Source organism: Gobius niger (genome assembly GCF_951799975.1).
Source record: "Gobius niger genome assembly, chromosome: 20".
In the NCBI taxonomy this organism is placed as follows: Eukaryota; Metazoa; Chordata; class Actinopteri; order Gobiiformes; family Gobiidae; genus Gobius; species Gobius niger.
The window spans coordinates 15,272,364-15,299,179 of NC_136871.1; the positions used below are offsets into that span (position 1 = coordinate 15,272,364).

The 26,816-nt window shown below is 41.2% G+C and overlaps 2 protein-coding genes across 6 annotated transcripts in view; both read right to left on the reverse strand.

Moving 5' to 3' along the window:
* ndrg3a (ndrg family member 3a) overlaps positions 1-11,924 on the reverse strand; it is a 29,549-nt gene extending 17,625 nt beyond the window's left edge. For both annotated transcript variants that reach the window (XM_079578262.1, XM_079578260.1), the window contains exon 1: positions 11,767-11,924. The gene's annotated coding sequence lies outside the window, so the exon portion shown is untranslated. The remainder of the gene's footprint in view (positions 1-11,766) is intronic.
* A 1,501-nt stretch (positions 11,925-13,425) lies between these two features.
* phf20a (PHD finger protein 20, a) lies at positions 13,426-24,850 on the reverse strand. Of its 4 annotated transcripts, XM_079579498.1 has the most exons (17): positions 24,704-24,850; positions 22,616-22,729; positions 22,329-22,500; positions 20,962-21,046; positions 20,815-20,891; positions 20,206-20,722; positions 20,086-20,136; positions 19,762-20,013; positions 18,326-18,502; positions 18,166-18,261; positions 17,546-17,695; positions 17,023-17,201; positions 16,847-16,946; positions 15,688-15,883; positions 15,138-15,582; positions 14,807-14,966; positions 13,427-14,546 (listed from the first exon to the last, which is right to left on the reverse strand). In XM_079579498.1, the coding sequence occupies exons 2-17, from the start codon at positions 22,696-22,698 to the stop codon at positions 14,404-14,406; spliced, it is 2,883 nt and encodes a 960-aa protein (XP_079435624.1). In that variant the 5' UTR covers positions 22,699-22,729; positions 24,704-24,850; the 3' UTR covers positions 13,427-14,403. The 4 variants fall into 4 exon arrangements, with proteins under 4 accessions (XP_079435627.1, XP_079435624.1, XP_079435626.1 ...); XM_079579501.1 differs by lacking the exon at positions 24,704-24,850 and having other exon boundaries at positions 13,426-14,546; positions 22,616-22,707; XM_079579500.1 differs by lacking the exon at positions 22,616-22,729.
* Positions 24,851-26,816: the final 1,966 nt, after the last annotated feature.

Sequence of the window (26,816 nt, forward strand, 5' to 3'; positions counted from 1 at the left end):
TTTGTCCTATGCATTCGACCCATCTTATACTGGTGGGTGACCACAGTGCAGCACCCAGGGACCCATTTCCAGATGTGGAGGCAGGCTAATGGTCAGAATAAACTAGCTTGATAATATACCTATTGTGCATGTTTTGGAGTAAAGGGGGAAACAAGAACACCCACGGAAACACATTCAGACATGCAAACTCATCACAGGTCTGGAGACCACGGCCTTCTTGCTGAAAGGCAAGAGCGCTAACTGCTCAGCCACCGTGCAGTCGAATCACAGCCCGTCAACACAAGTGCCTGCACAACACAAACTTTACTTGTATAGTAAGATACCTAGTGAAAGCCTTTACCAAGTGAGCCTGGTAAAAAGCTACCTTAATTGCACATTAAACTTGAGCTGTATGCTTAGTTAATCTGTCTCTAAATGCGAAACGGAGATATCTTAAAGGTAGCTGTCTCAGTTTGCTTCAACGTGGTCACAAATGTTAAGCAGCGCAGATGAGAAAGCCTGAGTGAGCATTAGCGCTAGCAAATTATAGCTATTTAACACTGGTACCTGAGTGGCTCTACTCAGCGGCACTCCTTAGACTCTTAGACGCTTTCATACAATTTAGCAGCTGTTTTTCTGTAGGCCGAAGCGAGCCAGACAGTCGGCTGCTGATTCACAAGAGGAGCGATAAGACAGCCCACTGAAACAGCAAAGCACATTTAATACAGTGGCAACTGCATATGTTATGTGGCATTTTTTACAACCTGCCAGCAGCAAGCATAAGCCAGCATTCATTTACCTTCATGTTTGTCTTCAATAGGGCTGGGACAAAACATTGGATCGGATCGCAATACTTGATGCTGCAACACTTTCAATACTGTTTGGAGGTATTTTCATTCTGTGCTTATTTTCCAGTGACAGTTACACAGCAGTTACATTTTGCATTATTTCACTTTTCAATCTTAACTCTTCAATAAATGGTCCAATGGCATTTGGTTTATAAACTTTAGATACATATCTTTTTACACTTAAGTGAAACGTATTACTCATCTTAATTACTTACTGTATCGCAAAACGTTTCGGATCGGCCCCCAAGTATCGTGATACGTATTGTATTGAAAGCGGATAGTCCCAGCCCTTGTCTTAAAGCAACTGATTTCTCAGGTTAAGATTTCTTGAAGAGCTTTATGAATTCTCTCAAAAACCAGTACGTGTCCATAGTATTAACAAAGCAGCCAGCAATCTGGCCAAGCTAGTACAATTGAAAAAGGTCTAATTGAATGTTCTGTTTGCTGGGTGTAATGGAGCATAAAGCAGACAAATTTTCAATAATGAAAATAAATTGTGTCATTGGTCAACACTGAATTAATGCGAGAAGATAAAAGTCAAGTATGTAATTACTGTAAAAAGGCAGCAGACTAAATTGAATGCCTTCCCCACAACATCACGGTCCAGTTAAAAAGAAGAAATACAGTCTACTAAGTGTAGAAAATCAAATCATAAACTGTACAGCAGTCCTGTACTGATGAAATGGTTGCAGAACGACCAAACAAGTGGCTGAGTATTCATGCACAGGCATAAATGCTGAGGAAGCCATGTTTTAACACGATGCTCTGAAGCCCTCATTTGTTTTCCCCTTGAAGCCAGCCGTTTGTCCGTGCATATAATCACAGAGCAAGTCTCCTCCCCCTCATCGCTGAAATACAACCCAGATGGCCTGGGCCGAAGGTGAGCAAAGGAAGTACTATTGTATTACCTGGCTGTGCCAAGCTAACAAGGGTTCATGTTGCACAAACAGCCGCCCCGTTTGGTCGCTGCTTACGTGAGAGAATGAACGACCCAGAAGACATAAGCAGAAGGGAAAGTAGCATCGGATGTGGGAGTGGCTGAATCCTGTGCCAGAGTCAACCCCCCAATCCACCTTGGACGTCTGACCTTTGGGACGTGGCTGATGGAGGGGACTTCAATGTGTGTCCATCTTTCTAGCACACTCATTTGAGATTGCATGACACTGAACAGACAGCGGCTTAACAACACCAAAATCAGGTCACAAGTCACTCTGGTGTGGCAGCAGATTGTACCGTGTTAATAAAAGTCCAGGGATTCAGAGGAGTACAACTGCCCAGAGGCCGCAAATTACATAAAACGATCAAAAAGAAGAAAATAATAATTGAGTGTTGAAAGCTCTCAGCCATCAGTCCCGGATTGAAGGCATGCGCAGCAAAATCCCTGCTGACAAATCCTGCTCAAGGCTGGATTTGAAAAATATTTAGACAAGTGAACAAGGAAATAGAGAAACAAATGTTCGACGTGCTTGAGCGGATTGATTACAACGGCCAGACCAATCCAACACTTCCTGGAGCGCCCACAGCAGTTAACCGGGTAACAGAGGTGTTAGGAGACAGGGTCACAGGGAGCTTACAGTTACTGGATTTCTAAACCCCGCTGACCTCGATACCAGGTTATCCACATCTGTGTTTTCCACAAACACGGTGTCTGCTCTGTGGGGGTAAACATGGGCGCAATTCAAGACATAAAGGGCAATCCTGGATTTTGATCAGAAAATTCATTATCTTAAAATATATCATCAAATATCATTATCTCGACAAGACAGTAAATGGCATGGCAAAGTACAACACTACTACATGACTCTGCTGTAGTAAACCAACATTAAATAGTTAAACCAATGACACGGATATTTTATTGCTTAACTTTTCTCAAATGGAAATAATTCTATTTTCTTTTGTTGCAGTTTCACAGTGTATCCAACCTCATCTACAGCGAACAGATGTGTAATTGTCAAAGCAATGATAAAAAAAAAATGCTACAAGGTGCTTCGATAAAACAGGGCCAATCACTGGCACCTTTTCCACACAACTAGTCATCACTGACTCTTCAGCATGTGCTCGTGTTGCCATAGAAACCAAAACTGGTTGCCGATGTTTATTTAAAGCTGGGCTAGCCCCGAAGGATGAACAGCGGTCTGGGATCAGACTTCAACAAAGATATTCACCTCTAGTTCAAAGGCACAGTGTTAAAACTGTTAAAGGGAGACAGTGTAGTATGTTATACCACAGTACGGTCCACACAAACTAGAAGATCAACACATTACGTCACAACAGTGACCGACTCAACTTTTTCCAAGAGCCTTTTTTTGTAAGTGGCAAAGACATCACACAAGCCAGCAGACCCTCAAAGGACAAGTTTTTCATTTAAGCCAACCAGAGGACACGGTCAAATGTACTACAACACCAAATGGAGAGCTTTAACTTTAATGCGGTTGCCTTTTGTTGTGTAGCAATACGTGTTTTATTGCTGAGCAACAGATGGTGGAAAAGGTGGTGAAAAAGTATTCCAGAGCTCATAGCTACAGTAGCTACAGGGCATCTATGCCAACATAGGGCTGCCATGTCAGCACTGACCGATCAATTCTCCCTCTTTCCTCCTCACACTCTCTCTGTCACTGTCCATCCATCTCCATCTCACCTTGAGCGTCCAGAGGTCTAGGCATGTTCATAACGAACAGCGCCGAGCACAGCTGGGACGCTCGCCTGACTTTAGCCTGTTCGGTTGGTACGGTTTAACACCATTGCCGTGACAACAGTGGCCTCACACCTTTGTTGTCATCATTCATCCCTCAGCCGTGATATTGCTGGGTTGCAGGTTCTAGAATATGATGATGTCATTGGACCCAACGGGGGGCAGGAGCCACTTTTTCCTATTAACAGCATTACACTTTCACAAGTCACAGCTAAAAAGAAAATATATGAATTAAAAAAAATATCATTAATATCAGTCACTGGGTCCATGACCTCTCTGTACAAGACCAAAAATTTCCTCAAAAACAAAATATTTTTTCCTCTATATAGAACGCTGTGATGTCACCTGCAACCCAGCAATAGATTTGACCTCTTTGGCGGCTCATTGTCTGCATGATGATGCCACATGACCTCACATTAACCCAGCTACTAGCAACTAGGGATAAACACTGGTATCGACACTGGTATCGGATATTGGAGCAGATACTGGAAAAAATACGATATCGGGTATTGGCTACAAATATCCGATACTGAACCGATAATAGTTTTGTCTCTCAGCGCCTTAAAAACACAACTTTCATCTCAGTGAATATGGGCATGCTGTATATCCTTTCAAAGCTAAGAACCTGGGGAATGCTGAGTTAGTTTTAACCTTTGCAAATGCATTTTTGATTGTCACACAAAATTCTGCTGTTAGCAATAGCATGCTAAAGCTAGCGGGATCATGCTAATGCTAATGAAAACTAATCAAGTCTGGGTCAGAAACTATGAGAAAAATCGACCACTGCTGAAGCCAAGTTTGTATTTTAGTTTAAGAAATAACTGATCTAACATATTTGTAATGATTAGTTCACTTCATGTGAGTTGTTTATATTAATGTAACCTAAAGCCTGTCATATACCCAAGGATATTTGTTATCCTTGTTAAATGTTTATCCAAGAGTTTATCAATAGATATAATTGATAATTGATCTGTAATATGACAATAAAACATGACTTTACTGATCTTACAATGGAGAAGAATCAATAAATATTTTCACTCTGAGAATGCCACTTTTAAGAAAGTCTCTTGGTATTGGTAAACATCGGCAATAAAAAAGCTGGATCGGTGCATCTCTACTAATAAATGGGAGATCTGTACAAACTAGGACGACACGGGTCATAGAAAAAACATATCGCTTTTCAGAAGCCAAAAATGAATCTGAAAGCAACTGCTACTGACAAGCTTCTAAAAGGAGAGGAAGTCCACATTTGTTATTGGCAAGGCAAGGCAAGTGTATTTATATTGCGCATTCTATACACGAGGCAACTCAAAAAAACTAGCTCAAAAAAAGGTGAAAACCACAGACCATAGACAAGTCCATGTCGACCTTTTGATGCAAGGAGAACTGGGCAAACATACATCTCGGAGCTTGCATAAGGCCGTGTATGTCTGTTCTCTTTTCCATGTCAGGGCCGATAGAATGATGTGCAAAAGGTCTTAGATGCCAGTAGAAAGCCCTCCTCTGCAACTTTTTGTAACCAGGCCAACAGAGTGTCTACAGCGCACAATCTGCAAGAACGCCAATCCACACAGGAGTAGAGCTAATGGCCTGTGACAAGGCTCACTTCCAGATTATTGCTCTAACCCGGAGTGTTTGGTAACAGAATTACTATGGGGGGAAAAAGCCATTTGCATTTCCGCTCGTCGAAAACATGTGAAAACAGAAGGAAGCCGTGTTATTCAATCCAGGGCTTCAGACTAAGATTAATAGGTTGATTGGATTTGGACATTAATAGGCATTCCACTTAATACAATCACAAATCAAAGCAAATACTTTTTTACTATCAATTAATCTTTTATACATTTCACAAAATAACATAATTCAGTAATGACCTTAAAGGAACAGGTCAGTTTTTCATTACTGAAATATGTTCTTACCTGAGCTTAGACGAGTTGATACATACCTGTCTGGTCTTTGTGCATACTGTCAGTCATGCAAAACGACCAAGATGTTGATAGCATTTGGCCTCTCCCAACATATTCCTATAGCTCCAAACGGGGGTGAAGTTGGAAGCTACTACGCTCTTCCACGGACACGCACAAAGACCAGACAAGTACGTATCAACTCATCTAAACTCAGGTAAGAACATATCACAGTATGGAAGAACTGTGTGCCATCAGTCACACAAAACAACCAAAGATGTTGTTAGCATTTGGCCTCTCCCAGTATATTCCTATAGCTCCAAACGGGGTGAAGTTAGAAGTGATCAACAGGGCTGGACTGGCCATCGGGCCGACGTACTTTTGGGCCGGTTGGGCCAGTCTGACCGAGATAAGGTCAGTTATACCTTAACACCGGCCAACAATTAGCGGGAAAAGCCATTGGAGTATCTATCTTTACATAGATGCAATTACACAACTCCTCCAATAGAGGGATGTGACTCCTTTTATACCCCTCTGATGGCACGCTTTATTGAGTCATGGTTCCCAAATAATCTTGTATAATGAGCAATGGGCCTCTGGGACATAACACTCATGCCCCTCACATTGTGAATATAAGAGGAAATAGTTTATTGTAACTCCCTCCAGGACCCACAGAACCTTAGACCTCTCTTTTTTATACATTTTAGACAAATGTTTGCAAAGAAGTGCATGCTGGGAGTTGTCAGGTAACTCCGTCTTGCCTTTTTGGGACTTCTATTTTCACTCCACACCTCTAACTCCGTGGTAAGTTTTACCATTTCATCTTCAATCTACAGTGGGATCATTTGGTTGGTTTTGAGAAGTTTATTTGTGTTGCGGTCGCGAGTGGAACTTCATTAACAGAACGCACATTTTAAAATTGTTTAGAAGTTTTACAAAAGCTCCTTCAAGTTATAAATGAAAAGATGAAAGTGTTGAGTGCTAACCAATGGTTAGCTTGAATTCAGCAGAAACAAAATGCAACTTTTGTCCTCGATTCGAAGCTTATACTGTTTTAGTTCAAGCCAAGGGCTAATTGTTTTGCTCATCACCTCGACATTGCATTGAATATGACCGTTTTTTTTGTTTTTTTTGAGGGCCGGTCTTGACCCAAAAGTCCCGGGCCGATTTTTTCTGCCAGTCCAGCCCTGGTGATCAAGCTCTTCCACGGTCACGCACAAAGACCAGACAGGTACGTATCAACTCGTCTAAGCTCAGGTAAGAACATATCTCAGTACGGAAAAACGGTGGCCTGTTCCTTTAACAGTAAACAAATAAGATAGGCCTGCATTATTATTTTAGTCTACTTCTCTCCCATATTAGGGAATAATAAAAAATATTGTTATAACAACTAAGCTCTATGTTAGTTATGAGGGGGATCTGACTGAGCCGCGCTGGTTCAGCCACTTGGTTGGTGTACAGTACACTATATTTTAGGTCTCACTGTGAAGGCAGACTCTGGGTGAAACTGAGGACCTCTTGTTTGTCAACACAAACACTCTGACATCTCCTGCTGAGTGTCAGCAAATGCACAGGGCTCATGGCTGCGCTCACACAGGGCAACGCTTCACTTGGACTTAATTAACTGACAACTGGCTCTCCTGAGGCACCATCATACTCTGAACACCACACACAGCTCAATAGAGCAGCTTTAGACTGTACGCCCTGAACTCTCGTGGAGTTCTGACAAACTAAATGAAAACCATCTGTTATGTCTCGTAAAGCTCCCAGTGGCTCCAGCAGAACACGTTGTATTGTACAGGTGCCATTGGCAAAAATGAAAGTCATCAAAGAAAGAATAAGGGCACAACAATGTCAAATGTAATAGAAACTGTGCCATGATGTCAGTTTTTCTTGACACCAGCAGTATTGTAACTATTCCCCCGTTAAAACAATGCTGTTTTTACCCAGCCCTAACCAGTAGGCTACCCCGTGTTCAGCAAAACTTTCTGATTTAAAATAGTTTCTTCCTTTTTCTGCAAAAAAAAAAAAACGCCCTGTATATATTTCTTGTTCTAAGGAATCAAAAACAGGTACTGAAAGATATTTTTAGATACCAAGCTTTGATGCCTGTTGGGTCCAGGGACAGCTCTGAAGGAAGTTACTTTTCAGCTTCAATAAATGATATATATATTGAAGAAAAAAAGGTATTTTATGAAATAGATTAACGTGTTCTGTTTTATGGTTCACTATGACAACTAGTATAGGTATTGATAAAGTATTGTTTATGTATCAGCATTATAAACCAAGTATTGTTAAAGAACTGGTATACATACAAAAAAAAATCATATGAGGCACTGAACGCTCATATGTTTTAGTCCCATCTTTTAATTTTTATTTTGTCTCGGTCGATGAAAATATCTGGACATCTTCGTCATAGTTTTAGTCATCATAACTGAACTGCTTTTAATTTACTGTTATTTTAGTCATGGGGAAAAAAAAGGCAACAATAGAAAGAGGAGAAAGTGAAGCAAAGATGGGCTAAGAAGGTGGTTACGGTGGCTGCATTGAACCAAAGGCAATTATGAAACCGTCGTCTCATCTGCCTCAGCTTCTGCCATTACACGCCTCTTTTTCCCGTACTTTCATCCTTAAATAGATCAAAGATAGAACAACCAGGCTATAAATAACTTTGTTCGTCTTAAAAGGCCAGACATAAACACCCAGAAGACAAGGCTCTTCACAGCCCAAACAAAACAATGAAGCTTGGTTTATAAATGTCATGGAAAGGTTTTATTCCCCCCATCCCTTTTCCATTTTTTCACAACTTCACAAACAAAGCAGAAAATCACTGATTCATTGCTTAAAAAGATGTCGGTGAGCATTAAAAGAAAAAAAAGAAAATCGACCTGGTTTATTCTGCGTCCACTAACAACATGTCACAGTCCCAACGTGCAGACCCCATCTAACCGAGCAGCCCTCATTACTCTCCCAGGGCTTTTAAAGAATTGCATTACTCCATGGTACGTATACTGCTAATAGTCTTATGAGATTAAAGAGGAGCATTTGGCGTTATTGATTTATAGCGGAGTGGATCTATTGGAGTAATCGGCATCCTAAACCTCTTGTGTTTGAAAGAGACACAGCTAAAGACAGTCTCGCTCCCTCGGCTATTCTGTGAAGCTGTCTGAATTACTGGTGGCATGCTAAATTTAGTGTGAGATCAAACAGAGAACTAACAGTATAATTGTCTATTGGTGACTAGTATAGTTAAGAAACAATACTAATCGATACCGTCTCAAAAAAGAGCTCGTGTCAATGGTGTAGAAAAATAGAATGCCAAGTCTATCCTGTTTCCTTGCCTAAAACTCTCTCAGGGGAACTTTGTTGGCTCTGAAAATCTTTGATAAGTGGATCTTAAACATGTTAGAAAATATTGGCTGAATGCTTTGAGGATTAATGATTCACTTTAACGGTGTGTGCAGTTGGAAAAACAACACCACCACAATACAAGGTCCGGAACACAGGCTCTATTTGGAAAATCAGCATTCTTTGGTCTTTAGTAAGCCCCATCCCCCACTCTACACTATGGTATTAAGCCTTACTGCTGGTCCATATTTTTACATCAACATAAAAGACCGATGAATGATTGCGTCTCAGCTGGGCATCTGGCTATGAATGATGCCAATCGTCAGACCTGTCTTGCACTTGTGGTTTTCCTCTCAAACACCAATAGCTTCTAAAATCCGGGGATTTCTCACTATGCTCATCAGCCCACACTTACTGATAGTAACGACACAGTTTTTGAGACAGCGGATAGCTCTGTGCCTTGAGAAGACTGTGAGGAAAATGAATATGGATGATTATTTTCTCAGGATGAATCTGAGGTTGTCTCACTGGAACATGTCCTACACTAATGGGAGTTCCCTCTGTGTATTGTTACAAAGGAGAATACTTACCGGGGTCTGTCCAGCAGACAAGCAAACCAACTACACCTTCCTCAACCTCTTGTCGTACCTACTGCTACTGCATCCTAAGGTGAAGAAACCAGTAGCATCCAAAGCTCAGCCGGTGGATAACAACATGTTTTCAGTAAAGTCAGTATGCTGCTCATCGACAGCAAAACATTCACATATACGCAAATACTACTATAAATTATGTTACTTTTCGGGAGAATTTTCGTTTGAGGGTTTATATCCTTTTGAGTTTTCTTATCTAAATCTATACTTTTTGTATAATGATTTCGGGGTGGGCGTTTATAAGCTTTTGCTTCGGCCCACTCCTTTTGAGCAGAATTTTAACTGCTCAAATGAACAAATAAACTAAACTAAATTATGGAGGGGTGGACAGCGTGATCTGCCCAACTATTATCACCGGTGGTCTCCATGTGTCGTCTGCTGATGTGGTGATAAAAGTTTAGCGAGTGTCACTGTGGTACACAGTCAATACTAAAGGAAGGATTTTCTGGTCTGTCCTTCAGTTAATCGGTTATATTGAAAAGAAGTAAACGTCATCAAGGTTGTGTGAAACGTAAGAGCAGAACTAAAGTGGCCTGATGCATCAGCCAATTGTGATAGAAGTCAGAAGCCTGTGGAGCACATGAGCTGAAACTCTAGGCTGGGAACAGATCAAATTACAGCGGCACTTCAGTTACAAACACCACAAGACTGTCCTGAGATCTCAGTTTTACCTGAAAATCACACTTTTCCGTGGGCCTGGAATAATAAGAGCTGATATTATACAAGGACAGTGTATTAAAAAAAAAGAGAAAAAGAAAATGGTTCAAAAGAATTACAAGCAAATTACAAGCAGTTTAAAGGGCAGCTCTGCAGGTTCTGCTCAACAGACTTGGCTCAATCTCAATGTTTTACTGCTGAAGTGAGAAGAAACAGTGCAGACAAAGTGTCAGCACAGTGGTTTAATTACTACTCCGTCTCCCTAGTAAGCCTTGTATACAGACATTCATCCAGATTCTAGCAAGAAATCCTCTTCAAAACAAGACTGATGTACACCCTCTAATCCCTTTATAAAGCATTATTTACTAATTGGATCTTAGACATGATTTTAAACAAGTTTAATCTAACTAACCCACAAACATACAGAATAATTTAATTGAACCACAAGAGAAAAAATACAATGAGCCTAAATTAGCCCTTTTCCCTTCTAAAAGCACTGATGTTTAACTCACAAATACAAGTGCACAATGAAGCATACTGATAACAGTGCAAAGAACAATACTTTACGGTTTCGTGTCAACAAAGAGCAAACTGCTGATTGTTGTGTAAACTTCACATACACATCATGAGGACGGCCCACCTTTCAAGGGAACCGGCAGTCATGAAGCTGTTCCTAAAACTAAGTACATTATTCTCTCCTTGGAGATGGAACCAACACAGTGCACTTCACGTCACTTTGTGGTAGTTTGGATTTGGGTGGACACCAGTTCTTTCAGAGCAGCAATATTGACAGGAAGCACATTGTTGTGGCAGTCTTCAGCCCAACTTCAGCACCTGACGCATGCTCCACTACACTACCAGTCTGAATGACCTTCCCCTGTTCAGGTGACATTGTCTTCTGTCATGTGGCGGTGTGGAACGTTGTGCCACACCTGCAACTGCACAACTGAGCCATACATTGCAAACTAACAAAGATTTGGAATGGTCAAGTTTTTTTTTTTTTTAAGGCAGACGTAGCTGAAATAAATAAAAACGCAGCAGGTGCAACACAAACCTTGAGATCCACAAGTAGATAATGCCCAGGAGTTAAGCGTGAATTAACAATCATGAGGTTAAGAAATAAGATGGCACGTTATTATATATAAAGTTCAGAGAGTTAAGCGAAAGTCACACTTTTTTTTGTCGGGTTTCTTTAGAGAAGAGGACACTGTACTGGCTAACGTTACTTCATTATAATCATCGTAGTAACCAGTGTATAAAACGTCGTGACGGGCCTCGTTGTGGCACCAGATACACAGACTGACAGAAGTTGATATTTTGCTACGACTTATGGCTAGCTAATCCTTTTGGACGTAAATCACAATGTTAACCAGGCGTGATAGCATTTGAATAGCTTAATGTGATAAAAACACAACCGGGTCAAATCAAGGAACCGATCGGTATCAGTCCTATCTGCTAATCGCAACAAGTCTGTGAAAAAAGCAACTTAAAAGAAGCGCGCGAAAAAAATAAGACAAAAAAATATACAAAATGCCGACTAACGAGATTCACGGCAGCCCGGTCGTTAGCAACCGACACGAACAGGTTGACGCCAACGAACGGAGACAATCTCCTGTAGCATGGTGTACATCTGTAAAAAAACGACAAAAGACAAGCTACGGCCGCTAATACACGATCCCAACACGTACCTTCCAAGTAAAAAATGTAATCCAGCGGGGTCCGGGCAAGTTATCGTTGATGTGCCGCGGGAAATTGACGCCAAAATGTGGGGTGAAGTTTACTGTCCGCCGCTGCCGACTGCCTCTTCCTCTGCTTCTTCCACTAGTATTTTTTTCCCCCGATGCAACTCCAGGGCGGAACTACACGCTGCGCAGAACCCGAGCCCCAGCCAATCAGAGGAGGCGCTTTATCGCAAAGACAGGCGGGAAGAGCGCGAGCCGCGAAGACGTCTCACTCCGCTCAGAAATACAACGGATTCTCAAAATGTTAAGACAGTAATTCAATCAAAAAGACATATGTTTGTGCGCGCACGCAGTCACGCCGTATGAAAAAATCCCTGTGTACAAATGACGTGAAATAATGTCAATCAACCTCCTTGCTAAACTATTCTCATTAATGCACGTTACGCAATCCCAAACCCCTCAAATCGCAGTGCTTGCTTTACCGTATCTACCTAAATATTACACATTTAAGGTAAAGACTTGAATGATTTAATATTTTCGCATTTATTTAAAGGCACTACAACGGATTTCATTTTATTTTTTCCCCCAGTTTTGTAATATATTGTAAAGTCCGTCTTTTGTTGAACACATATTCTAGTTACCATGGAGATCCGCCATCTTTGCAGCTGTTAGCATACATTTCCATTGACTACATAACTAAAAATAGGAGAAAATAGCCGAGGAACAACTCCGTTAGCTGCTGAGTTACTGCTGGTAAATATATCTAACTCACTGTGGTGTCCAAGTGTTTTAATGTGAACAATAACTCCAGTATTTTAACTTTTAAAATCTCCATTAGTTTACAATTGCTGCTAATCCCATAATGCTTAACGATATGACGTCACATTATCTAACAACAAATATTTGTATCAATGTAATAAACTCTTCTGTGACAATGTCCCTGCCTGTGTAATGTGCTTATATAAACTCGCCCCTGTGAGGAAAAGCTTAAAGAGGGGGTATTATGCTTTTTTCAATCACATAGCACCAGTCTATAGCACACTACAATGACGACAAAACCTTCTGTTGGTCTGTAAATGCAGTAAATTAGAATAACTGCCTTGTATAAAATTGCTCTCTCAAAATGGCTGTAGCTAATGTCTTGAAATAGGCCTCTGTCTCTTTAAAAACCTCTGACCCTTTCCGGCACGCCCCCTCCACACGCTGTCTGTGGCATCAGTGGGGAGGGGGTTCTGCTGAGGAGCAGTGGTTGGTTACTGGTTACTCGGCTGGTGACGAAAGCTCGGAGGCGTCCCCAGGAGGTGGAGGCGTTCCTAGGAGGACTCAGGCAAACCTATCCCTAAAATGGCTGCCATCAGAGTTTTTACAGATTACTCAAAAATACGTGAATGTGCCAAGACAACACTTCAGGCATGTTTTTAATGAGGGAATGACATAACATGATGAAAAGCTTGATAAAGTCGATTTTGCATAATACTCCCCTTTAAGAATGGGTTTGGACAACTACTAACATATCCATTTGGAAACTTCATTGTTAATAAAAAAAAAAACTGAACAAAAAACAGCATAGGGCCTTTAACTAAATTTTCATGCCATTTAAGAAAAATGAACACACCTATTCCATATTCAAGCAAAACACGGTAAAAATGAAATAGGATAAGATTGTTTATTCATGTACCAGACTTTTAAGTTTTGCATTTATCTTGAATGACATTTCCCTGCTTTTAACCCAGACAGGTGCAGTACAGTACTACAACATCTGTGTATTTGGACAAGATTGTTATAAGCACAAGAAAGACTTACTTATATACAACTAGGAGACTGTAAATTAAAAAGAAAACATGAAACAAAAATCAAGAAATTGCTGTCCACATACTTTCAGTCATCGTTGACATAACACAAGATGGAAAGTAGGTATAAAACACATGGACAGGATTACAATCATATGAAGTGCTACAAACACATAGAACATTTAAAAGAAAAAGTGGTAATAAAACAGACAGTATCAGAGGGAAAACAAACACATGTACAGTATACTTTTAATGAAAAACAAAATTCTACTTCACAGTGTAGAATGAAAACAATCTGAACTGAGCATCAAAAGAACAAAATCTGCTTGTATAGTGCTATAACACACAAGATGTAGAAGTTAGTGCCCACATTTACAGCAGGAATTTACATGGCAGGTGATTCAAACACAATTACAGAACTTGATCAATGCCAAAAGAGTCACCAGACAATAATTTGTGAGGCTGTAAAGGTTCATCCAGTGAAGATAAAGCATCTGCATGTAAAGCACTCTGTACTGAGAGACAGGTCACTCTTAAAGCAATAGCTCAGTCAAAGGCATTTGGGTTTTGTAGTTACAAGGAAACTACAGATGTCTGGTTTATTCTTAAAAATTTTGCTCAAGCAAAATACAGTGCAAGGCTGTTTTATGTGTTTAGTCCTGATTTAAGGTGACGTCCCATACAATTATTTGAAACAGGCGGTAGGATCAGTTCTACCATGCAGAATCAGAAAGGAGACAAGGTGCTTGACAATCTCCATCTTGTGCGCAAAGGCATGTGGTCCTTGCAGAATGTAGAGGAGCAGGAGATCTGCAGCTGTTCGCGTTGCCTTCCGAGTTGTCCTCTGGCGCCCTCATGTGGCGCTATACAGGGAAATCTGCTGCACTTTGCCCAACTGAGTCAACAGACGTTTAATGCGGTGCTTGAGCTGTGGCAGACGAGCGAGAGGCTCTGGGGGCTCCAGCTCACCGGTGAAGTCCAGCCAGCTCTCCAGCACTAATCAGGACATAGACATGGGACAAAATGTTAATCAGAACCAATATTGTGAATACTGTGAAGATAAGAAACTAATAGCACAAGGGGCAACAGCAGTAATAATGTGCATCAGTTTATATGCCAACTAAATAAACAAATAATTTATTATTAGAATGTGTATGAATTTAAAAGGCAAAATGTATCCATTTTATTTAGACACAAAGTCAAATGCAATGAGTCTGCACCTCTGTAACGCCATGCGACACATTTAATGTTCTTACCATCCAGTTCCCTTTCAATGAAGTCCATTCTGAAAGAAACCTCATCTTGGACTGCGTCGATGTGATCCAACAGGTTGAGTTGCCACTGCTGGTGATGCTCCTCTGTACAAGTCTCATCCTTTTCCTCTTTTATCTCTGCTTGAGACCAGGTGTCACAAACCTACACAAACAAATCAATTAATTAGACGGTTGTTTAAAACAACTTGATAGTTCAGAAACGAATCCATCTACATAATATAACATTACAGCGGAGTCATAGTCGTCTTATGTGTTTAATGCATCACAAATGAATCATGGCACTGTCTTTCGATTGTGTGAAAAGTTCTATCACCTCTCTTTTGCTGGAGGAAGCTGATTTGGGCTTATCTGACTCAGACAAATTTCCGTAGCGCTGCTCCCGCTCAAGCAACTCCTCTGTGCTCCTCCGGTTGTCCTCAACTTCAGATGCTTGTCTGGTTTCCACTACAAGTCTCTGCTCCACAGCGGGATAATATGCCCTTGGTTTTTGGTAGCAGTGTTCACTGGTAATGTAAGAGTCCTGAAAAGAGGGGAATGGGGAAGAGGAGCAGGACGAGGAGGAGGTGGCAGCTGCACGACTGAGCTTCTCCAGAGCATTGGACAGAAGTATTTCTCCTCGGCTCATGTCCTCTTCTGGAGAGGCAGGAGACGGAGCCATGTCACTGCCTCGACAGGAGTCTGAGTCTGTGTGAAAACGAGCCCTCTCTGCCATCTTCCAGGGCAGGCGCCACAGCTGCAGCTCGGGGTGAGCATTGTTCCTTTACAAACAAGAATAGCAAGAACATTAGCAAAATAGTTTAGTGACTTCCATATGTCACAATAAATATGACAAATACGCTGTAAAACAGTGGAGCAATACTCACTGTAAGACACTCATTTTGAGTTGCAGTCCATTGAGGACCTCCACCACATGGTGCACATCGCCCAGCAGCTGGTGAGTGCTGGTGATCTTTTTCGCATTCTGATGAGAGTAATTCTCCTCCAGGAATGAGAGGCCAAACATATGTCCATTGCTCAACCAATCACGCTCATACCAGTAACGCTGGCTTTGTCTCTGACCTGAAGAAATAAAAAAACAATCTTTAATCTTCCACAAACTTTAACTTGACATGTAGTTGAAACATAAACATAAAAAAGTTTAGTAGCTTGAGTTCCTGTGTGTGGGTTTACAAGGTGAAAGGTGAGTCGGGGAAGGTGCGGCGCTTGTTTACTTCTGCAGGGAAGTTTGTTTAAGCTGTTTAAAGGTGGTGCATCTCACAATGCAATGTGAGAATGCAAATGTGCCCGTCCTGCAGAATACTTTAACAGCAGTAATATTACTATACAATTGTCTTATATATTAGATTCTTATGTCAAACAGACTGACAAAAAAGTGTGACTGCAATCTCCACCAACATAAAGCACTATCACACCGCTTTCACACCAAGAGCGGCGGAAGTGAATTGAGTGGCCAGCTTCCATTCAAACCCCACCTGCACAAGGGTGGATGGTAAAGGAAGTAGAACTAGATAAGCGACGGACTGTGAAATATTTTCACTTGGTGTGAATGCAGTGTCACAGTCATACAAACAGAGGCAAGATGCATGAAGGCTCCTTGTGAAAGGATCAATGGGCAAGGAAAGCCCTTGTCTTTGGTCCTCATGGTGGAGAGCCGACATTGCTTTTTCCTAAAAAATGCGATGATCCATGTGACAACGCTGGGCTATGTATCATATTTTTAACCGCACTGGTTTTTGTACATCAGCAATAAAAAGTGGAAGCCTAAATCTATGATTGAGAGACTCTGGACCTCTGTGGAGGCTCGCAGCGAGTCCACCCGCCCTGCGAGGGTGCATCTTCCCGCCTTTATGCCCTTTTAAGGAACAGGAGGAGGAGACTACGCAGCCATGGTAACTTCACAGGCCACATGGATCATTACTATGAATGGGCCTGAATGGGACCCGCGATCTATATTATTTAGATCTATGGGAAGGACTGAACATCAGCCTGTAATGAAAGTGGAAGCTTTGTCCTCGCTCTCACCTGGTGGATCTCTGCAGATGTAGCAGGTGTATCTGTCTGGAACATTGTCCTCCAGTAAACCCATGCAGGTGCCATGCTGCCAGCACAAACACTCTTCACACTAACACAAGGAAGGACAGTTATTTTTACACCGCTGACAAAAAAACAATCAGAACAAGAGGAAGCTGGTCCGCCACCTGGATCATGAAGTCATTCTCCTCTTCCACCTCGCAAATGCAGCGCACGATCTCCTGGTCGCTTGTGTCCACAGCTCCGGAGTCGATGCTGAGGGGTGGGGTAGTGACGTCCAAATCTCCAAAGTCCTCATCGCTCCACCCACAACTGTCAGTCGACCAGTCACTAAAACTATCTTCATCTACAACCAGGAAATCGTCAAAGGTTTTCACTTAACTTAAGAAGTTTAAATAGCATTATTGAAATTAATTTGATTTGGGATTTGAAAGACAAAGCTTGTGTTGGGTGTGAGCTGATTGTGAAAGCAAGGAAAAGCAGAGATTCAACCAATCTTTGCCGTTGAAAACACACAATTATTGTTGCACTTTAGAGTGTTTATCATTTACTTATCATATTTTGCTCTTTTCCACAATAAGGTGGCAGAAGTTTGATTGAATCCAGTAGAAACAGAAAAATGAAGGCACATGACACCACAGTGAAGAAAGAAAATGATAAATGAACAAGTCCCCTCGCGGAGATACCCACCATCCTCCTGTATGTGTTCTGTGAGCCTCGTCCTAGGCCTGCGGAACCAGGCCTCGGGCTTTTGAGTGTGTGAGGGGGAGTTTTTGAGTGGCAAATTCAATTTAGCCTGAAGACCCAATAAGTCAATATTCTCCTCACTACCGGTGTATTCTGGCAATGAAGGGAAGCAAGCAAATGAAGAACAGAAAGTCAAATTTACAGATTGCCAAGATTGCTAAGCAAAGAATATGAGCAAATGACAAAATAAACAATAAAAAAATGCAAGATAAAAATGTCTCAGTGTTTTTCTTTTTTGTTTTGGTTAGATCTGCCTGAATATAGTGGTACCAAAGCCAGCATTAACACACAGATTGAACTTTGAGTTTGTACTTAGGGAGTGTCAAAACCAACATGAAAGGGATTATAAATGGCTGCAAATAAAATGGTTGATTCGCGTTAATATGAAGAGGCAGAAGCCAAAGACAGGTGTGACATGTCTCCAACACAAAGTCTCAGTCACCAACACCAAGGAGTGAATGGAGAACTTTGTGATCACAGCTACAGCCTTTCCACAGAGTAACAGTAAATGCACATGCAGTGTTCTGAGAGCAATAGAGACAAAGCAGAGAAAGCTTTCCTACCAGACATTGCCTTCTTTTTCTTCTTCCTCTTTTTCAGTTTAATTCGAAGAAAGTCTTTTTGTTTAGGTTTCTCCCTAAATTTGTCTTTAACTGGGTCTGTGAAAGGCAGAAAATTAGGACGAATACTGAAACGCGGATTAAATGGTTGAGTAATACTCACCCATATCAAAGCTACTTTTGTCCACATCTTTATCTTGCTGGAACCCGTTTCTGTCCAGCTGGTTTTCCTTGCTCTTGTCCCTTAACAGCCCCCTCTGGTGGCCCTGACTGTTTACTGCAGGTGGAGCAGACGTCCGCCTGCCTCCCGTCTTCGGACCTGTGACCACTCCAACGGATTCTGAGGAAGAAAAGAATGGAAATACTTGAAATTATCCACAAAGTTCACTCCAACTAACTTTTTATTACATATATTTTATTATCTCTTTTCTTGACCACTTTGGCTGACGATAAGCCATATTTTTCTGTATACCTGATATAGCCTGTGAACCTCTCTATTCTCATTACACAGAAGCTCATCACCCACTCATGCTTCGATCACATCATTGTCACAAGTGTATTAATGTAACAACAATTCTGCTTGCAGTGCATAGTGTGTGAGCTTTTAGTTTTTTTTTATCAATCCAACTTTACTTTCTTTATTCAAAAAATTGCAAAATAAAATAATACGTATTAAAAGGAATAGGCCAGTTTTTACATACTGCACTTCAACGTCCGCACTGTGAAGTCGAAGTGCTCCTAAGGTGTTATTACACCTCACAATATAGTACCCCTTTTTATCCGTTTAGAAAATCGACATATTTAATTTTGTATAATTAGACTTGCATTGTGTAACTTGTCATGTAACTGTATTTAAATAGAGAAAATATGGAAGAGCTTGGTAGTTTCTAACTTCACCCTAGTTTGGAGCATGGAATATGATGGTTAGGCTTAATGCTAACATCTTTGATCTATTTGCTTGACTGAGCGCACGCACAAAGACCAGACAGTTACACATCAACTCGTCTAAGCTAAGGTAAGAACATCTCTCAGTATGTAAAAATGGTGGCCTATTCCTTTAGAGCAGAACTAAGTAACTCATGACCCTAGAGGCCATAAGCGCCACTGCAGGTGTTGTAGCATGTTTTTTTTTCCTCATTAATTGTCCGTGAGAGTAAATACTACGCTGACAGAAAAGACAAAGGGGGAGAGTAATATTGTACATCCAGTTACACAAAGGAGATATTTTTTTCACTCAAACTTGGCTGTAAATACTGTTTAAGTGGCGCTAGCCTGCAGTTAGCTTTGCCCGTTAGCCTGCTACCTTCTTCTTTGTGATTCTATTAGTGTGTATTGGGTCTCCGGGTGGGAGCAGGGAAAGCTGCAAGTGTGGTTTTCTGGCCAGAGACACCAGGGGCACCAGAGACACCCCCAATCATCCCATTAACATGTGTATTACCCCCAGAAGGACTATGAAAAGGTTTTAAGGTAAACAAGTTCCTTAGTACAGCTTGAAGTCCGATATCAAAACCAGAGGCAAAATTGCAAATACATTTAAGTGAGATTTAAGGTCCTTGTATTTGACCTCAATGAATCACTGTTAAAACGAGAGGAACTTACGCATTGTGGCAGAGATGGTGCGCCTTCGTTTGGGGCCATCAAACACAGATGCCTGTTTTTCAGCAGCACGTGTGTGGACACTCCTGACTGTCTCGAGAGGCTGTTCTTCACCGTGATAGTACTTCATGTGATAGTGGAGGAGCTTGGCCTTTCGGAACGACTTTGTGCAGCCAGGAGTGGTGCACTTAAATGGGTTGTGGTCAAGATTGATGGACAGGACAGGAGGAGGCTGGTTCTTTATAACTCGGTACACTGAAATATAACACAAGTCAAATTATAAGTGTTTTTCTTAAGTTCTTGTCCTTTTGGTTATAGGACACTTACATGGTTCTCTGCTGAATCTGTTGGGATTGTGGAAACCCTGCTTTCTGACAGCTAAAATGCATTTTCAAGCATTAGATACAAACTTATACTAAACAAATTTTCAAAAATGTGCACACTCACGTTTAACAGTTTGAGGAGGTGGTACGTCCACTGAGTGCTGAGTGCTTTCGGATTGGCCAACTGGCCTCTTATCTACGTCTCCATTGGTTTGTGTGGTCGTCATAGCGATAGAGTCCTGCTCTGTCTGTTTCGACATCTGATTCGAGTCTGAATATGGCTTTGAAAAGTCTGAGTATGGCTTTGTTCCATGTTCAGTATGTCCCTCGTCATTTCTCACTTCATTTAAGTGACAGACGTCATCTCCTTCTGTCTTTACGCCGTTGGTCAGTCCTGTAACTTTGAACTTGTTATGGTCAGAAACTTCCTCTAGTCCATGGCAGGGTGATGACTCCATTTCCCCATTTGTTTTCATTCCTTCCTCATGTTCATCATCCTCACTGCTGTCCTCTTCCTGATCTGAAGTGCTGCGTCTGGCCCGCTTGATTTTTGGCCCTCCGTTCTCGTGAGACCGTCTGTCACGGCGGTTTGGACCTCTCCTCGCCATCCTGTCTGGACCCCTGGTCTTACCAGTTCCCCTCTTTGATACGAAACAACAATATTACAAAGATTAAAAACAAGATATAACAATATACAATGTAACTGTCTTCACTGTGTGTTACCATGACTCACCTCTTTAATAAAAGGTTTAACGTGTATTCCCTTCACAGTCTGGACCACCCCGTCGTAGAATTTCACAGTATAGGAGCCTTTCAAAAACATTAAACATTGAATTTATTTTTATCGATTTTTAAATACAAAAATCAAATTAATACTCACCATCTTTGTTGACTGATGTCACCTTTGCAGGATAGAAGCGGCAATCGGACCAGCTGGCAAGAACCTTATCATTTACATGAAACCCCTAGATACAAAAATCAGTTTTCAGATGTGGCTTAAAATGTTCATATTCAGCACATTTGTTATTCAAGCATGCAAACACAAACAAAAAACACACACAGCCCCGTAGCTTTCGTTGCTTGCTCCCTCAAAAAGTGGAGTTAAAAGCGTTTAAAGAGGGAGAAGTGCGTGTTAGTGGCTCTTTTTGGGTCCAATACCAACGTGGTACCCTCGAGGCAAAATGGGGACACTACAACTATGGTGACTAACATGTTAAATTGAAAGAATACCCATGAGCTACTATAAACCAAAATACAGTCGTGTGGACAAGTCTCGCTCAAAAACAAAAACTTGCACTACCAGGCAAGTTATTTTCTTATTTTAGGCTAGTATCGACAAAATATAACCCTTATTGTCAAGTTGGCAGGCGTGCTACACCTACAGGAGTCAGGTGCACCAGCTGCTTGTGCGCCCTTAAAATCGGAAAGTTATGACTTCCACATTCTTATGAGCAGCCGCAATGTCCCGTATGTCATCAGTGCAGTGGCAAAACAAAACGACCTGCTGCTGAAATATCAAGGCTCTGCTAAAAGCAACTGTAGCACATAAAACAGATTCCATCAGCAGAAACAGCTTTTTTGTGACAAAACTAGTTTTACTTTGGCCCAAACATGGTGCGCTTCGCTATTTTTTATAATGATATTAATAATGCATTAGACTTATAGCGCTATATAAGTCACTTTACAATTTTGTGCATTATTCATTTACACCATACTCTGGTGGTAAGCTACTATTGTAGCCACTGAGGTTGACTGAGGGGAGCTCAGATCTGCGCCATCGGCCCCTCAAACAACCACCAACCACCACTCACTCCACACTACGCTCACCCAGACTTCCTGGTCTCCCATCCAAATACCGACCAGGCCCTTCCCTGCTCTGACGTCTGAGGTGATTGGGCAGAGCAAAGGTGGGATGGCCATGTCTGGAGAAGAATGACTGACAGCAGCGGTTGCTATGAGGTTTGACTGAACAATGACTGTTTTGAGGAATTGGAAAACCATTGTAGAACTTTCGGACACTGGACTACGCTTAATACTTTTTGAAACTTAAAATCCTGACAATTGATTTGTTCCTAGTAAAATAATACATTTGTTTTGTATAATGTAAAAATAGACATTTTGTATTTAGACTACGAAGCGCAGTGTACGCATCTATAAAGCATTTCTATCCAACAGAAAAAAAGAAACACTTAAAACAAAAAATAAGAAATGCACATGCAGTTACTGGCATGAGGAAAGGCGACTTACGGGCATGGACGCGTCGTCATGGCGGCCCTGTCTTCTCAGCTGGACCCTCTCTACAGGCCGTAAATATGGACTAGTCCAGTCAAACCACTCGTCATAACGATGACTCCACTGGCGATAATGGATAAGAACTTTTTCATCTTCATAATCAATCTTTTCAATATTTGCAATATACCTATCAGAGGGGGAAAGGTGTGTGAAAAACAAATATGAGGATTGTGCAAAGAACTAAGAAAGCAAAAATGAGTGGGAAAGTAAGATGTAGACAGGTGGAGGAGGCCATGACTCACCAGTTCTTGAGGGCGTCTCTAGCCTCTAGTGGAGCCCCCACCTCAAATGTTATTCCTCTTCTGTTCGGGGGTGTCTTACTCATACTGGCCACATCAAGCCTTCTTTATTGCTCTCTGTGCACACACAATAAGAACATGTGTCAACACATTATTCACAAATATGTGACCTTGGTTAAAACTGAAAATGTCCCAGTTCACATAAAGCAGCCTTGTCAAACATGTGGCTCTCAACAGATAATCAAAGCCTTGAATAAAGAGGATTACAGCTGTATATTGTGAACAATTACAGCACTAGTTTGATCTTTATGGCAAGGTGTTAGATGGTAATTTATCCCTATCAACTGTACCAAGTTGAAAGAGTTTTCCAATAAGTCATCTTTACACATTTAAAAAAAAATAGATTTAAGTCCATAGTTTTAAAATAATGTATTGCTTGCAGACTCACATGACAAGGAAATTAGAGCAAGAAACTCTCCTTGTAAATGTATAAAAATATTGAACACATTAACCAGCTAACAAGTGACTTTTAGCTCTTTGGAATGTCACAATCTCAGAGCATTCTCTATTACTAAGAGGTGTAAGAGGGACAAAATGTAATTAGTATTATGGGCATAATAAAGGGTGAGCCAGGCCTCAGATGGGGATGAAATGGGTAATAACAACATGCTTATAATAGCATAGTCTTTATCCAGTTTTAGCTCAGCTAAGCATGACATGGCAATACAGCCTAGTCATTCTGTCGGATCTCGGTTAAGCAAAATCATTATTTTTTTTGGACCATTATATTATTATATTATATTATATAAAGATTGCACTATAACCATTTTATGGTTGTTCCTGACCCGTAGTGAAGCCAGTTGTGTTTGGGACCCTGGCTGGATGAAGCAGTAGTGCAAACTCTCCATGAATAAGCAGTGTGTGTAACAGCGCCTCCTTTGTCCGACTTTCACAGTTCAGGGACAAATTGCGCCATCTGTGCGTGATCTCATTCCGTGCACCATTAGGACGCGCGTTTGTGATACCGTAAAAGCAATGTCTTGTATTCTGTTGCCGTAGTCTTATCAATAAATGCTGAATACCACATGCACTGGCACCATTAATACATGGGAGGCACGCCTCTAGAACCCGGATATGTTGCTACTGTCCGGCCCACGTGTTCTCTGGCCAGCGAGCACAGACAGCAGACACAATGGGAGACAATAAAGCATCTCTAAATGTAGTTATTTCAAAATTAACTGGACAGACCAAATCTAAGAGATGAATTCAACTATTACGAGCAAACATTTGTTACAAAAACATGATGCGGCCGTTCGGAACTTTTATTTCAGACAATGGAAGGAGATGGATGCGGATTCTTGCAACAAGGACGTGAGCACGAGACGATGAATATATGAGCACGGACACATGAAGCGATGAAATAAAACCTACAGTAATGTGAGCATGAAATGGTTAGCTCGTAATCGTAACATTTAATGAACAAATCGGCAAAAACATGTACATTATCTACTCCATGTCGCAATTCCTTGTAGTAATGTATTTACGTATGTCTAAAATTGCAGCAGTTATATGTTGCTGAATGTATATTTCATGAAGTCTGGTTTATCATTTCACAAACATCTTGACACTTATTGTTTTGTAACTCGTAGGCGTAGCGCGACGTTAACGGTGTGTACGTCAGTGGCATACACAACGATGATTGGTCCTCAGTGCTCTGGTGGGCGGGCCGGCCTCAGCTCATTGGTCCTCACACTTGTCACTCTCGGGGCTTTCGCGGCCTCGCGCTGGGCCTAGTTTATCAGACTTTTCCTGCTGAGCGCGTGTGGCGTGGATTGGAAACAACGAGAACAACTTCAAGTCCGAAATGACAAGATATTGAACTAACTCTCAGTCAGACAACGTGATGGGGGCAAACAAGGGCGAGCAACTCCCAAAAAATGCTTAGAGGCGCGATCAAAGCTAAGCCTGAACTACTTCGCCACGTTTGTTTTCAACTCAAAAAGCCGACATGCGGCATCATCTACTTTTCGCTGTTGCATCACCATGTTCCGCAAATTCTGAGCGCAGATGGAAAACAGCACGCATTCTTACCGTATCTCCACTCGCTCTGTGTAGGGTTAAAGCTAAAATATGCAAAGTAATTCCCTTTGAAGCGTAGATCCCGCTTCCTCTGCCTGCGTCTGCTCTGCTGCTCACGCAGTTGAATTTCTCCCACTGCTCGCCACACCGGCGCGGACGGAGCCACCAGCCCTGCGCATGCGCACGCCGCTCTAGCGCGGGGTATTTACAGCCTGATTTACCATACAATAAGTGTAGAAATCAACTTTTTGATATCCATCCTTGCAAACCATTACCTGAAATTCAAGCACAACTTCACTGTGCATATTAGGCTTAAATAGTAAATAACGTTTTTACTCTAAAAAGTACAATGGCGCCATCTAGTGTCACAAATACTGACTTTTATATTTACTCTAATAACAAAGTATTCCTTTCAGAGCCATTAATCACAATAAGTCTATAATTCAGGATTGAGGATTCCATAACAGTGAAAGGGTCTTATTTTTACTGTTGTCACGCAGCATAAGATAATAATACAATAATAATAATGATCATAATAATGATGATGATAACAATAACAACAATAATGATAATTCATGTCTTATAGCGCTTTCACTCACTCACTCACTCACTCACTCACTCACTCACTCACTCACTCACTCACTCACTCACTCACTCACTCACTCATGGGCACTACATTGAAACAAATTCAGTTTGAGAGGAAAAATAAATGTATTTGGACAGATGTGCCACGTTAAACCAGTATTTAGCGGTTGCGTTTTATGTAGCCAAATTTTAGCTGTAAAATAATAACAAATTCCTGAAAAGTAAAAAGAGTAAAGAGTTAATTTGTTTTCGGATCGATACGGGTGCTGCGATGTCCCGGACTTTAGGAATGGCTGGATTAGTGAATAACGGGGGAAATTAAAAATGAGGATCGACTAATGTCTGCAAACAAGATTTAGTGTGGTTCCCCATGTTACATAGTTTTCTTGTGGAAATTAACAGGTGTTTACGAAAGGGGCTTTGCTGGTTTATATTTATATCTTCTATGAAAGGCAGCCACAACGGCGGACAAAACAGCGCGCGCCTTTGTTCGTAGTAACAGCTTTCCTCCACTAGATGTCACCATTCAAGGTGAAGTCCATAGTGAAGTTCAGTAGATTTGTAGTTATGTGTAGCCTACAGAAGCGAGTAGTACTGGTAGTATTTAGAGTAATGTTTGAAAGAATGATAGTTCTTTTTGTATCCTCTGGTACTCATAACTTATACTTCAGGAGTATTATAATAAACTTCAAGATTCAAAGATTTTATCGTCAATTGACCTGATATGAATCGAAATGTTCATTCTCTCAAGTCCTTGGTGTGGGCTGGGGAGGGGTGGAAGCACAGGGAGGGCAGGGAAGGGAGTTCAGCTCCCTGATCACCTGGTGTATGAAACTGCTCTTCTTCACTCGACTGGACAAAACTATCTGTCACAATTGTTCCTGACCTGAAAAGTTTGAAGCCCTGATCTTGCCAATTCTTCAAGTTTTTTTGTTTTTTTTTGTTTTTGGTTATCACTAAACAGATTTTAAGTTCAACCCACACTAATCAAACCAAAAAAACAAAATGAGGTCAAACAACTACAAAGATACAAATAAACAAATCTTTATTTATGGACAGTCATCTCATAATACAACAAGACTTTAATATGCACACTGTACACACGAGAAGTGGTTTGAGTCAGTCCTATGTCAAAAGTTGGGCGGATTACAGCAGTTAAAGTTTTAATTATTGCTCATTGCAATAAACCTTTTGAAATTAGAATACACTCAGGAGTTAATACTATTTACAAGTTAAACATATTTACACATTCAAAGCCCAAAAGCAGGGACAAATGAGGGGGGAATTGACATTCGTTCAGCGCTCCATTTGTGACATGTACATTTGATGACATTGTTTGCCATGGAAAGGCCAGGTGCTGGACATCTGAGCCACACACATTATAAAACAATGCAAAAGAATTAAGACGCTTCATATTCCCAACAGGACTTTTTTCATTTTCCCGAAAAAGCTTTCCTTAGCCTTTAATGGGCTATTTTGTTAGCCCGTTGAAGTAAAGGCTTTTTAGATAAAATGTAACCAGAGCATTTGGATGCAGGAA

What these genes read in the sequence shown, in the direction of transcription:
- phf20a (XM_079579501.1), bottom strand. Translation starts at nt 22,698, where the DNA reads ATGAGTAAGACACCCCCGAACAGAAGAGGAATAACATTTGAGGTGGGG. An exon ending in AGAGACGCCCTCAAGAACTG is followed by an intron (nt 22,501 to 22,615) that starts GTGAGTCATGGC and finishes CCCCTCTGATAG; the next exon opens with GTATATTGCAAATATTGAAA. An exon ending in CATCTGCAGAGATCCACCAG is followed by an intron (nt 15,884 to 16,846) that starts GTGAGAGCGAGG and finishes TTATTTCTTCAG; the next exon opens with GTCAGAGACAAAGCCAGCGT.